The 15,129-nt window shown below is 35.6% G+C and overlaps 1 protein-coding gene across 4 annotated transcripts in view; it reads left to right on the top strand.

Moving 5' to 3' along the window:
- The window catches only part of ctnnd2a (catenin (cadherin-associated protein), delta 2a), a 315,486-nt gene that overhangs the window by 251,713 nt on the left and 48,644 nt on the right, over positions 1 to 15,129 (top strand). For all 4 annotated transcript variants that reach the window (XM_066721567.1, XM_066721557.1, XM_066721537.1 and 1 more), the window contains 3 exons: positions 2,321 to 2,506; positions 10,415 to 10,588; positions 13,536 to 13,686. In XM_066721567.1, coding sequence (XP_066577664.1) covers positions 2,321 to 2,506; positions 10,415 to 10,588; positions 13,536 to 13,686 — 511 coding nt within the window. The remainder of the gene's footprint in view (positions 1 to 2,320; positions 2,507 to 10,414; positions 10,589 to 13,535; positions 13,687 to 15,129) is intronic.

Here is a 15,129-nt window from a genome sequence, read left to right as displayed (position 1 = left end):
ATGACTGTGTGCTGAACAGCAGAACTCAGTGCCCCTATAAACAAACAAGCTGAGTGAATTGACCCTGACAGCCAAAAGGCACAACGGTAGAATTCATTGTCTAGCCAGAAGTAAATGTTTGAAACAGCAGGTATATTGTTATTATATAAGTGTGTTATTTAACTGTTTTGACATGCCATTTTAAACTTTGCTTTAGTTATGCTCTACACTTCAGAACTAAATGTATTGATATTGATTTTAATGAGCTTAACAGTGTCAGGGAAATACAAATGAAATATGGCTTGGATAACTATTTGTGGATAACAAACAAGACTGCCATCTGCACTGTTCATTATTAAAGAAATGCAGACCTATCTTAAAAATATATATAAACCAAGGATGTTATCTTATGTGGTGCTGAATTTATTATAGAATATGGACCAAAGAAAACTTTAATGTTTCAAAGGCAGGGAAAGTATTTTGTTTTCAAGTCGTGAAGATTGTTTGTGGGTCTTTCAGTCTTTCAGACTTTCTATATAGCCATTATCATAATCAGACACTTTATAACAGACATACTAAGGAGGAAAGTTGGTATATAACTTAGCATAATACCTTCAATCATATAACTGTTGAGACAGAAGCTTTTGTATGTATATAACTCATTTGAAAAGTAGCTCCAGAATGCCAGATGTTGCATACGTGACCAACAACACATGTAACTGCTGATAATGGTATTTCCTATTGTTAAGGGAGAGCTCAGAGCCTTAATTAATGTGTTTTTTCTGGTCCTAATCTGTGTACTCAGTCAGTTAATGACTGACTTTGGATTTGTTTTTCACCCTGCGTGTTGTTAAAATCACAGTCTGTCCATTCTGAAGCCTGCTTCAGACACCAAAACAAGCTTGAGTTCCCTTCCCTTGTCCTTACATGGCATACTGTACCTTCCATGGATTAGGATGCTCTCCTCTTTTGGACTTTTGCCAGTGACACAATTAAAACAATAACCGCTGTAAATTGCACATCTTGTGTCCATTGATACATGTTTAATACTAATGAGACTGAAAGAACGCAATGATTCCTAAGGTGATTTATTTATCTTGCGACAACCCATCTCTTATGCTTATTGACCTTTTTGTTAATCTCAGTCAGCCTGCTACATTTCTTGTGGATCATTTTTCTGTAGTGTGTCATTAGGTCACTTGCAGATATCCTCATTTTCTATATGCGGAAAGGCCCTGAAGGTGGACACATCTGGTGAAACCTTTGATGGGTCAACTTGTGAGAAGGACACAAGGAAAATAGATTTCTTCTACTGTATTACAAATCTGTATTCGTATTCCATGTTTGTATATATTGAAGCTCTAGAAGCGTTTGTTTTACTTATATATATTTAATTACAAAGCTGCTGCAAAGTCTCTTACAAGAGGTGCACAGGTACACAGTTTAGAGGCAGTAACATGGTCAGAGTTGCACACAGTGAGTAAGTGGCAGCAGGGATTGAACCAGGAATCTTATAGTAACTTATCCTTAACCACTCAATGATATAAACTAAATGCTATACTTCAAAAGAGTACCATTCAGAATCAAATAAATGTATAAATACCCTTTACAAATTAATTAGTACAAGTACAAATTAATTTAATGTAAATGTACAGAAAGGAGTACACAGATCTTCTGAAAGGTTTATAAGGTTTATGTGAAATCAAAATATCCTAATGATGGCATACATAGTATAAATAATATTAATATAATATAATATACATAGTTCATGCAAGCTCCTCAATGCCAAATATACAGGTGTGATATAGATAATATTGCCCTTCCATAAAGGTTGCTTAAATCCCCAAATTCAGTGGAAGAAATACTTGTTCCATATATGTTCCATAGTCTAATCTTGCCATTCCTCAGTTGTACTACATATTTACTAATGTATGTAACCACATGATTTCTATGAACTGCTGTTATGTTGATTAATTTTGATGTTTTCATAAATGATTCTTGAAAGGCTAATATGAATTCTTGTGGTAATATTATGTGTAACCAGTTTAGTTAGTGACCTTTCACTCTATAAATATGTAATTCACCCAGCCATTTGCATTATCTAGGCTGAAAAGAGTGCAATTTGTATAGGTTTGTGTTTTTCTAATTGGGGGCAATTTCCTCTGTAAACAATAAGTAAATGAAAGTACCATGTGTAAGATTAGAGCAAAAGTGTATCCGTTTGTCAGGGAGCATCTGTCACCAGCTGCTCTTTTTAGACCCACAGAAAATAATGGGACCAACTTCACAAACATCTGGTGGATTTTCCATGGCTGATGTTTGTGTTTGCATTTTCTTTCAGACCATTGAAAACTGTGTGTGTATCTTGAGGAACCTCTCGTATCGGCTTGCTGCAGAAACTTCTCAGGGACAGCAGATGGGCACGGATGAACTTGATGGATTGCTTTGTGGTGATGCCAATGGCAAGGACGCTGAGAGCTCTGGCTGCTGGGGAAAGAAGAAGAAGAAAAAGAAGTCTCAGGATCAGGTGGGAAATTTGGCTGCAGCTGTTTGCAATTAACGTTGTTTTGTAGCTTGTTGTACAGGAGTAGAAGGGTCCTCCTCGATGGATAATTAGTTATTTTACCAGGTTGATTTCTTTTCATGAGAGGAACTAGCCCAGTTTATCTAGAGGGGGAGTAATACAGTAATGCACAATCAGAGGATTATATTGGCAAAATCCTGAATGCATGGCATGATTTCTTAATATAACATCCAATAACAGTTTGTTTCTCTACATGGCTCATATTAATAAACCTCTGTTTGGTTCATAGTTATATTCATATTCCCAATTTCCTGCAATGATTCTGAGTTGTTTCCTTTCCGCAATTCCTCACAATTTAACCTGAGATTACTATACTTTGGTGAAATACACTTGGCTGTATTCTGGAGAAGAACTGATGCCTTATGTGTTATGTTGTCCCTTGTGGTTTAATTTTGATAATAGCCTCTGCAACACTCCACTACCAGTTATGAATCACTGGTTTGTAATGTTTCTGTTTTGCTTCATTATTTGTCTGATTCCATAAGATTGCATTCATCATGCATGATTTACATGTGCAGTTTAATTAATATTTTCTTCATTGTGTTTATTTTTATTATTAATAATAATAATAATTGTAGGATATATTATCTATATTCTGTTCTATTACAGTTTTTGTGAAGGCCTAAAAATATGTGGATTGTTCTTTTAAACAATAAGAATGAAAATGTTGTAGATCTTAGCAGCAGAAGTAACAAATTATAACAGGAAGAACAACAAGAGAATGATGATGACAAAATGAATTAACACAAATATTAGCATGCCCCTTTCCAACTGGAAAACACAGTTAATACTTCATTCATATGAAGTCTCTGGAGGAATCATCACTGAGAGTTACACTGGAGAGAATTAAACTGTGACAGCAAAAAGGGAAATTAATAATTCTGTTTAATATGTTTGTGTGGCTATATCTGGTTCTATTGCATTGGAACATTTGCATTTACTGAATTCCTCTCTGAAATCCGGGAAATGTAGTAAATGAACACAGTGAGTGTCATCATTTCAGTAACACAGCAGTGCTGGGGAAAGTTTATGTGTACTATATGTATATATAAACATATAAAGTGTGTTATACACATGGAAATAAGCATCTGAGTGAATATAAATACTGAAAAACTTAGAATGCCAAACCCAAGTGATAAATAAAGACCAGCTTATTACACAGAAAATGGCAATATTCTGATATTTTCTAATTATTTATTTGACTTAGAACTGGTGCAAACCTGTCAATCACATATTTAAAACTCAGCACTTGATGACAGGTTTGCATTACAACAATCCTCTATGTAAGAAAAAGCTGATATCAAGTATTGTAATTGTAATTTGTGATGAGACTTTTGATCTGGTCCAAGTATTCAGTACCATTGTTATTATTTAAGATAATAGAAGTAGTAGCAGTCAGTAGTAATAATGATAGTATATGCATGAGGACCTTTTAATATTCATATTCTAGTGTCTCTAGTGTTTGCAGACATTTATTTATCTAGGATATATTTGTTACTTTGCAAGAGGTACATAATAACTGTTTAATTATCCATCAGTGTATTTTCATGTCAGGTTTATGTTTTAAATTATTATGATCACAATGGGAAAGAAAAGGAAAAAAAAATATATATATATATATATATACCAAAGAAGTTTATTATTTTCACCTTTCCAATGCACAACAGCCAATCTCCACAAACGGAAAGCCGTAGAGAAATTTAATTTCATGCTTTCTGGAGATGCATACTTTATTCAGATGAAACTTGAAATAATACTGAAGGTACCATTTCCATAAAGGTCAAGTACATTTGCTCTTTCAGAATGTCACTGGCATGTCTTCTAATCATTAACGAAGGAGAGATTTTACCCTTTGCTGCCACTCCTTTCTGAATGTATTTTATTTTACTTTTCAATTTCAGCATCTCCAATCAACATCCCAAGTGTCATTTTCCAATTTGTCATTTTCTAATAGTGATAGAGAAATAATGTATAAGGTTGCACAGATCACTCGCCTGTGTCGTTGCTGGTAGCTTAGATCCAAGGACCTTATCGACATTCTTCTTAATAAAATTGTACATATTCTGGATAGTTTGTCCAAAATACCCACAACTGATTATGTGAAGAAGTGCCTCCCGTTTTCTGTCCTAAATATATGTTCACTTAACCTCCATGTGTCCCCTCTGGTCCTGGTTCCCTACTTAATCTTGGAGTAGGTGTTTGGGTTAATTCTGTTCATTCCTTTCTGGATTTTGAATATGTGAATCAAATCCCCACAAAGTCTTTTCTGTTCTAGGCTAAAGAGATTAAGTTCTTTGAACCCCTCATGGTATGACATACCTTTTAGTCATGGAGTAATTGTGTTTGCTCTTTGTTGAACTCTTTGGCTGTAGCAATATGTTTTTGTAGAATATTACCACAAACTGAACACTATTCAAGATCAGGTTGTGAATGTGTGTTTTTCCGCTCTGTCATCTCTTATATCAACATTGTTGCACAAGTGTCTGAAACCACAAGGTGATTTGGAAGGCCGACAAAGAACGAAACAGAATGTCCCAAACTGTGTATATTTATTGTGGACTTATGTCTCTAGTGCATTTAACAGTTTATTGTGAACAAATTACTGTCCCCCGTATCAGCAGTTACTATCTATCTTAACACATATCTTAAACATTTGGAGGTCAAATTCTGACACTCACAGCTTTACAGACTTCCCCCTTCCCTATTGTCAGTGATTAAATTAAAACAGCAATAATACACACACAGATTGACTATGCGCTATGCTCTCTAATTAGAAGCACCAAAACTCCTCTAGCTGTCTCACTCATATAATTATTTCTGAATTAATGGTATATATATGCAAGCACATGTGTACATATGCATATATAGTACAATGGTTTCCTTTTTCTCTTGTTTCAGTTAACTGTCATTCTTAGCGATATAAAGCGAAGCAACTGATTAGTGGCTAGTCCACTGATAAAGGCAGACATGGGAAAAGCAGATACTCTTCCAGCTTGTAAAGAGACCCCTGACATGTTCAAACATTTTGTGACACTTTGTCTATTCTCTTCAGTAGCTGCAATAATGTCTTTATATTGTTCTTGACTCAGCAGTGATACATCTGGGATGTGACAAGCTTTCCAAACAAGTAGACACATTCATCGCATTGCCTTCATGCAGTTATATGTTTTAGTGCAATGCAAATTTAGTTTGAAAATGTAGTGAAACTGCCTATGTGGCAGATTCATGTAAAGTCTATGTATTTTATTGGCATTTAGCAAAATATATACTGTCAGTGGTATATGTAAAGATGGAAGGAAATGGTTGAAAGTTCTATTAGAGTAGTTATGATGACAGTTTGTATGGGTTAGTTGGTAAGAGACAGTGTGTTGTTTTAAAGAGTGGCAGAACAGGAAAATGTCTGAGACATCATGCAACCTGAAACAAAACTAAAACTATATACTTTTTAAATGACAGAAACTGTCCTTGAACAGATACTTGTTTTCCTTTAAATCTATATAATATACAGTACAGTCCTGAGATTTATAAGAAAAGCTGCACGGATAGAGATGTTTTGTGTTGACTGTACAATCAAATTAGCAAGCTAGACCACAATAACTATTTTTATGAAAAGCTGAAAAGCAATCACGTCCATGTATGTTATGTTACATAATCACATCATATTTGTGAGTGTGTGCATACCTGAGACATTTGAGAGGGACTCGTCTTTAAACAAATGCCACCCCTAAGCAAGCGGGAGTCATTGAAAGACATTGCCATAGTAAAGTAATGCTATAGCTGTGTTAATTTCATGCAATGCACTGTATCATACCAAGGACATTGGTAAACCCATTCTCACAAAATATTGAGCTTGCATTTCTTCTGCTTTTGAGCCAAGGCAAAGTAATGAAAGACAATCTGTCGTCAGTTTGATTTAAGAAAAGTAAATAGCAGGTTACTTGTTGAACTGTATGACAATAAAATTATGCCGTATGTATAGTTCACTGTATATTAGCAAAGAAAGTGAGTTATTATAGTAGGTTCAACACCACAGGTACATAAAGGCCTATTCTCTCCTGCACAATTGTCTTGTACAGTTAATAGATGTCAGCAAGTGCCCTCCTATTGAAGTAAGATTGTTAGATAGTGTTTGAATATCTAATATGATGTAAAGCATACTTAAATTAATGGGCTAGCATTGCTGTTTTCCACTTTTATCCTCTCTAATCTTACATGCCAATAAAAACATGACATTGTTTTCTTCTGCCAAATGTTCAGTGATCCTGAATTGTCACATTAAAAGTTAAATCTGAAATTAATATTAATTAAAGCTTACTTTAAACATCTGCATATCCCCTATTATTTACTCCCAAACAGGTAGGTTCATAAGGTCACTCCCCCTAATCTTTGCAGAAAGAGCACAGAGAGGTAAAAGAGAAAGAGACACCCAGGTTTCTAAGCAACTGGAACTCCAGTTTTACATAAATGACTTCATGGCATTTTTCTTACTTGAGCACTGCTTTTTAGTCTTACATTTCGTGCCTCTTTTGTGAGGGATGTTTTATGGTCTAAAATATGTTATTTTATGCATTTTGACTTTGAGAGGAGAATAATGTAGAGATGCATCTTCAAAGTATTAAACCACCATGAATGTGGCACACGTTACTGATTGATTGTATCTAAACACTTTTATTTAATAATAAACCAATCTAAGCATAGTTTTACCTGAAAACCATGGGTTTCCCATTGACATCCTCTCTTGTCAGTGTTTTCTGTATTTGGAAACCACACTTGGGGACTGTTCTGCATGGCTGGGCTGCTTTAAATTCACATCCACACTTTATCTTCATTTGCATAACATTGTGAGAAAAGTGGGTGTTCCTAAGGGGAACAATCTCGGCATGGAAACAGTACAGCAACCAGGGTGATCTTTTATGTTTGAGCAAGATGTATTGAATAAAAGTATAATGCACAAGGAATCTAAGTCATTGTATTTCACTATCTCCAGCAGTAGACTTGGCCCTTGTTCGCGTTTGCTTTTTGTTTTTGCTTTCTGAGACACCTGAGTATTTAAAAGATTAGCTGAACTTGCCTTGTAAATCAAGAGTTTTATCATTCAGGTTTAGTGCCAGACTTGGAAAAACACATTTATACACTAAAAGGTGTTAATTTACATCAGGAAAGCTCTGTTATAAGCTACATAAATAGTGAAGTGATTGAGTCTTTTGTCAGGGAGATCAGTGAGAATTCATAGCCTGTTACCTCTTACAAATCTTTGAATTCTGAATTTGAACCTAATGGAATGTCTAAACTGCCCCCTTGAATATAGCGTGAGGCAATTAGCTGCTTTTATAGAGGACACCTGGGCCCTGCTGCAGCAGCAACTTACGCACACGCTTAAATCATTAATCAATGGAGAATGGTCTGCTGTTTGTCAGACTGCAGTTTTTCTTCAGGGGAGCTAGAATTTATAAACCTTAATTGATTAGAAAGTAATCCTGCAGGTATCTACAATTTGTGAATTCAGCCTGAATCCCTTATTTATTTAGGGTAGCATACATACATAATTTCACGAACAAATAAAAGTAGCTAGGAGTCTTTAAACTGTGCAATTGAAAATATATTTAAGTTATTTTTCTGCACTTGTATGTATTACAGCCTTAGAGAGAATAGGGCAATATTGTATTCAGCCCACGGTCTGGTCATTTCAACACAACAAATACATCAAAGCTAAAGTACACATTTTCAGATGCTATTTTAGACTGTCAAACATCATGGTGTCCCTGCTCTTACATATTTTATGTTTGTCTAATACATTTCTTTAAACATTTCAGTTATGTTTTAATGTAATTAATGTACTTTCTGAAGGCACTTGTCTTTCATATGTAAAACGTAAAGACTCTGTCAATTTGTGTTTTGAGGTCTGCAGGTTTTACATTTATTCTGGAGATGTGGAGAAGTGTCTGGCATAGAAAACATTAGATGTCGATAATGTTGATACAAGTGAAAGGTTTAAGGTTATATAACTGGAGTGAGATATATTCTTTTGAAACCCTCAGGCATTCTTCATTGACAGCCAAAGAAAAGAAGTCAAAACATATTTAACCACAGATACAGTTATTTCCAATACAAATATATGTGCAAAAATGATAAGTAATAATATTTCATAAAATGTTATTGTTTCAAGCCTAAATGAGACTGATCAATAGTCCCAATAATGTGTTATTTCACAGGATTCAAAATATATACTTTATAACTCAATGAACTTTATACTTTTACCATGTTCTAGCTATTCAATATTGTTAGGTCGACACTCCAGGCTAGATCGGGACTGGAGTGAGAGAGAGAGATGTAAAGGCGGACAACTCTCCTGTCAAACAAGAACAACTTTTCTGCACTTATTAAATAAACCATACAAAATGGCTTGGTAGCACGTCATCTGCTCCCTTTGCAGTTCATAAATTCCTAAATTGCAGGTCTGATGGCCTTCAACACCATTCACAGCAATAGTTCATCAACAACTCTGTCCACTGGGCTGCAGCTTTACTAATATAGCCTGTACAGAATATATAATATTTTTCTATACACAAGCCAAACCCACTTGCTGAATATGTATGAGCTCTGGAAGCTTCTGTTACCATAATAGATCTCAATGAAAACCCATAAAGAAAATAACTGAAGAACAGTCTGGAACATTACTTGCAAAATGACAGAGCCCCAAGCAATAAAATACTAAACATGTACTTGATTGCATTTTATGAATTAATCATTAATACAAAAGATAAATGGATATAAGAGAAAGAGCATGTCACCTTTGTTTTGTTTTCTTCTATTGTTTTTATGGCATGACTTTATCTTTTCTGGAAATGCTTGCTTCCCAGCCCTAACTTCATGGAAGTGGACCAAATATGTTTTCTTTGTTCTTAGTTTTTGTTCTTCCCATGCTACATTTAATTGATGATTGTAGAACATCCTTGATGCAGAGCAAGTAAATGTACAGATTAATAAAATATTGACAGAAGAAGAAAGGGGGATACTACTGAAGTATCTGAAACGGCATGTAAGAGAAGTGGATTATGCTGTGATGTTACATGAGTGAGCTGTTGACTAAAAGTAGGTCACACATAGTAACATTGTAATATATTTACAGTCTTATATCAGTTCAGATGCATCCCTTTGAGAATTTTTATATTTCGATCCACCCTTCCTGAAGGTTTTTCTGTTTGTTTTTAGATTTTTTCCAGTTTGATTTGGGAGTTGAAAGACAGTTAGAGTACAATGTTTTTAACCCACAGGCTGAAAAACGCACCATTCTCCCTGAAACTTAAGGATCATGGATGCCCACAAGAGTTTGAAACCCATGCATTTCAAACATAAATAATTGTTAAGGAAACCATTTAGACAGCAGTGCCTGGCAAGTGTTTCGCAGCCATGATTAAAAAATTTAATTCTTATTTCTAGTTCAGAGCAGGTGCCATAATGGGCCTGTGTAGAGGTTACATCACGTCATATGATATTTATCTCCTGTTTGCACCCCTGCTCCCCTATATCATTGGAGTAATTCATCTGCTGTCAGATTAGGAATTCTCTTTTTCGAAACTTCCATGGTTGTCCCTTTCCAGGACACAGTTTATTTGTGTTTTTTATTTGGCTTCTCTCATCCAGATTATACAGAAGATATGACATTTTTCAGTATGAAATTTGCTAGTTAGAAACAGCCATGATTGGTCCAGTATTTTAAGCTACAGGGCTTTGGGGTCACAATGTATAGAATTTAAAATAGTAAATGTTGCGTTGCTGGAATATATTAGCAGTTGCTTGGCAGTGCATGGTATACACACTAATATATCTGGATCTTTCCTGTGTTTCCAGTGGGACGGTGTTGGCCCTCTCCCTGAGTCTGCAGAGCCGCCGAAGGGGATCCAGATGCTGTGGCACCCATCGATCGTCAAACCCTACCTCACGCTCCTCTCCGAGTGCTCCAACCCCGACACGCTGGAAGGCGCAGCTGGTGCTTTACAGAACCTGGCAGCAGGCAGCTGGAAGGTGAGCTCAATCATCAGCACCTGCTGAACAGGTTGGAGTGGCTCTGTTAGATCCCTGGCAGTTCAATAGCAGCTCCTGTGTAGCCATTCCCCATTTTTAGCTTTAATTGTTTTTAATTAAAAGTCTGTATTCAAGATTAAACACGATAAAATGTGCAATTGACCCACATATTTGCAAATGTCTAAAATTAAGAGCTCTGCTTAACATTTTCGGTGTATGTTAATATGTAGTTTTACGAACAACAACCTTTACAAACTGTCAGAGTTACGGTGTAGTGCCGGTATGTGTGTGCTCCAGCCAACCGAGTAAATCCTTTATTTGTGGTGGGAGAGGGATGTCTAATATTTTTGATTTTTTTTTTTTTATAACTGATTTACAATATATGAAACTATGTACATCTTCTTCCCATGGAAAAAGTGAACTGGTATGTGGTGATTTGACTTTGTCACACACAGCTTCTCACTAAAGTAGAGAAAAGGAGGGAGTATTTTATACATGCTGTCACCATCTGTACAATGACTCGTACATATGCATTACTTGATGAATAAATGTAATCTAGCCTTTTGATCTCTCTTAAACAGCTGATGATCCACATCCTAATTACCCATCTTGAGGTTCCACAGCTGCATAGATTTCTGTTGCAAAAAATAAAACTGTAATTTGTCATTATTGGACGTGAGAAAATCAAACTCGGAATGAAGTGAATCAAAACAAAAGAAACGGGGAATCAATCAGCTTGTGGAAAAGTATTCAAAAACCATTAAATTAGTTTCTGCAAACTGAACTGTACAATAGTATTAGAACATCTTATTTGGATAGCTGTCTGTAATGGTTCTAAAAAAAATTCTGTCTGTTTTTTTTTTAACATCAGCAATATGGAAGTGTGGTTCAATACCACTAGATTCACATGCTAAAGAATCTGATGGAGTGCATAGTTGTCTGTTGCAGGAATATACATTGTTGAATGCAGTCACAGGTAGTGGTGACCTTTACAGAATGTATAGAATAAAAAAAAGTGTCCTCTACAGAAGCATTTTACAGTCATTTGGCACAAGTTCTATGCATTTTCCTAAGTCTGTCACGTATGCCTCCTTGTCCTTTTGTACAAAAGACATGACTCCAAACTATCTGGGTCACTGTGGGCTATTGTCAGGTACAGGTATATTGAAGCCATAATCAATTACCATTACGAAATAGAATTACTTCTAGAATTAATCTGTTGAATATTTAAATTGGTAAACAAACAAAAAGAACAAATCCTATTTTTATTGGCCAGATGAGACTATTTTCCTGTATTGTATAGCAACAACCCTCCCTGTCTCTCAGACCTGAAGACAACGATTCTATACATTTAAAGTCAAATTATGGATTGATTATGTTGGAATTTCCTTAGGAGTCTAAGACTATTAACATGTTAAACAGAAGATAGTTTACTGTTCAATATCGATAAAAAATGGTTATCAGCCAGTGTGTGTTTGTGTATCTGCATATTTGTGTATTGAATTGCTTTGTGATTTATTTACCTTGAGATATGCCTATGCATTGCAGTTTCAGATTCTTATTTAACATAAACAGAATTGTGCATTTTCCCTGGGTGTATATAAATTACATTATACCTATGAAGAGCAATATGCTTTAAAAGCTATTACTCATTACTGGTTATATACTGCCCTGGATTCCTGCATAAGGAAGGTAGCTGCTTATTTACATCTTTCTCAATTTAGTGCCTTCTGTTGGCTTCCTCATGCTTCAGTGCCTATGCAATAATAATGGGTGGATGGGTGACACTGCGGTTGTCTGAGACTGACCTTCACAAAGGTAATGCTCCTGGACAGCTGTCTCCAGGAACACAGGGCAAATAACATTTTCTGTAAACCTATTCCTAAATCTATAAGATGGCTATGGTATATTGCTTTCCTTCTGCTTCCTGTGTCTACTCTCCTTATTTGCTACTGATCAGGCCCTTAGTATGTACTCAGTACATTCTTTTGTAAAAGTACCTGAATCATCCATATCTCACAAACGCTTTTAAATTTAAATATTAATATATAGTATTACGATAACAATAAGGTGGTGATACTCCCACATAGCTGGGTCATATACTGTATTAATCAACATTTGTGGCACATTAATGCAGGATAATGCTCCACCTAAAATGCGTGTATCACTTCATGTATTGCCTTCCGTGACCAGGAGCAGGTACAGCAGCATAGCTAGCTGAATAAAACAAAGCCTATAAACCATGCAGGTAAATAATTCAGACAACATAACTATACTCTTTCAGAGCCCTGCAGACTATGAGCAATAACAGCTTAAGCATGAGATGTATGTTTCAGGTAACTTCCATGTCAAACTCTTCTGTGACAAAGTGTGATGTATATTTATAATTTCATGTATTTGCTTCACCACAATCTTTTCAACCCCACAACACCAGCTCCAGGCTCACAGGCAAGTTCTTTGTTGGGTGGAAAGCCAAGGCATTGTTCAACTTTATAGTTTTCACTGCAAAATATAAACATATATAATATATATAATATGAACAATAATATGAAATGCAATTATTTGTGATATGTCTGTAACAACATTCATCGTATGATTCTCTGTATGAATTGTAACAAATATTGTGTGTTTTGAGTGTGTTGGGCTTCAGATTCATGAAATGGCAAGTCCAGATGAAGACAGAACGTACATAAATAGCAGTAAACACATGCGGTTAACATGTCCAGTTCTGTGCTGGCTCCAGGGACGGGTTGTCTCTGCTTCATGACACATCAGCAAACACAACATAACACTCATGTGTTAATCAGAGGTGACATGAAACAAAGTGTAATGGTCAAACCAAGTAAAATCTCCTGACTTTTATAAAATTCCAGAATTAACCATTGTACAAAAACAATAAATAAAGAAAGAAAGCGTTCCTCTAATTCCTCTTCTCTTTTCTCCTCAGTGGTCAGTGTACATCCGTGCAGCTGTACGGAAGGAGAAAGGCCTGCCTATTCTGGTGGAGCTGCTGCGAATAGACAATGACCGAGTGGTGTGTGCCGTTGCTACAGCTTTAAGAAATATGGCCTTAGATGTGAGAAACAAAGAACTTATAGGTAAGTTTTCTTGGTTTTGGCTGTAAATTAAACACAATGAATATTTAGTACCCTTCAGTGGAATAATGCAACTAATACATAAATCAGTATGGTAATGGATTCATTTAATTCATTATTTTCCGTTGATGACCTTCTATGTAGATTTGGGAAACCTGTTTTTATAAAAGCCACTTTCATTTTTCAGGTGGTGTTTTCAGGTGTTCCACATCTTTACAACTGGATTTAGTCAGCCTCAGCATAGGTAAAACAGTCATAAGGGAGAGGGTTTTAAAATGGAAATTATATTTTATAGAAGAAATACGGGTATTCTGAGGTGTTCTTTTTAAATATTTGGCAGCATTTTGAGACCCGAAGCTCATTTTCTTTTTGCATAGTGAGAGCTTCCCTCTCCAGTTCAAAGAATAAGAAGATTTCATAAGCAGCATAAACATACTGACATTCCTTTGAGAAAAGAGATAAGCTGGTAAAGCATGAGATGCTACATATCATAAAATACTGTATCAATTCTCATCTTGAGGTAAAATAATATATTAATAACAAAGAAAATAAAAGATTGTGACTTTGTCTCTAGTCTCTCTTATGCATCTAGGAACTAGTGTTCCTGAAAAAGGGGAAATACTTGATCAAACCTAAATTCATTTTATTTTTAAGGGAATGGGGTTGTGAAATTAAACCTTTATATGAACAGTGGCCCGGCTGTTTGAAATTCTCTCCATGACACTGCTAACAGACTATTGATCTTTTTCTAATAAACTTGGTTTCCTGGTGGGCCTTTGCATCGCCATGGCAACTGCCTCTCTTGTTTCAGGCGATGTGTTTCAGTGCCCGTCTGTCCAAAGGAAACCTAGGATGTCGATCATCTGCATGGTTTTCCAGTCGTGTGTGCCAATATGAATTGAGTGGCACATGTCTTTGAACTGTGTAATTCTCATAATCTATCTTTTGCATTAACTGCATTAACATCAATATTTTTTTTTCTTCTTTTTTGTATACCTACTTCAATACTTATGTGTCGCTTATATGATGAAATCATTGAGGCAATGCAATGCTTTAAATATTTGGTGAGTGTACCATATAGATCCTTTTACAGAGCGAGGCTTGAAATGTATTACTTTATTTCATGAAGCATAGGTCCAAGACCAAACCAAAACTTTGACCTACCCATGAGCTGAACCTGAAAAATGTGTTCCCCATCTCCTTTATTTACAAGTTAGTGGCTTCTGACAATTAATTAACCTGCAAAAGGATACACATTAGTTATTTGTTGTTCACGGGTAGGATAATGTTTTGATTTGGACTAGACCTAAAAATTGATTTAGCAATAAAATGGAGGTGAACACTAATTTTCCCCAGGAATCAATACTTTTTACCTCCTTTGGCTTTGATAACATGGATGAGGTGCTCTCTGTTGCCTTTTAATGGGTTCTTCGACTTCTCGGGAGA

The sequence above is a fragment of the Amia ocellicauda genome, chromosome 2, assembly GCF_036373705.1.
Source record: "Amia ocellicauda isolate fAmiCal2 chromosome 2, fAmiCal2.hap1, whole genome shotgun sequence".
Lineage (NCBI taxonomy): Eukaryota > Metazoa > Chordata > Actinopteri > Amiiformes > Amiidae > Amia > Amia ocellicauda.
The sequence above is the reverse complement of the archived record's forward strand: the minus strand, read 5'-3'. Positions and strand labels throughout refer to the sequence as shown.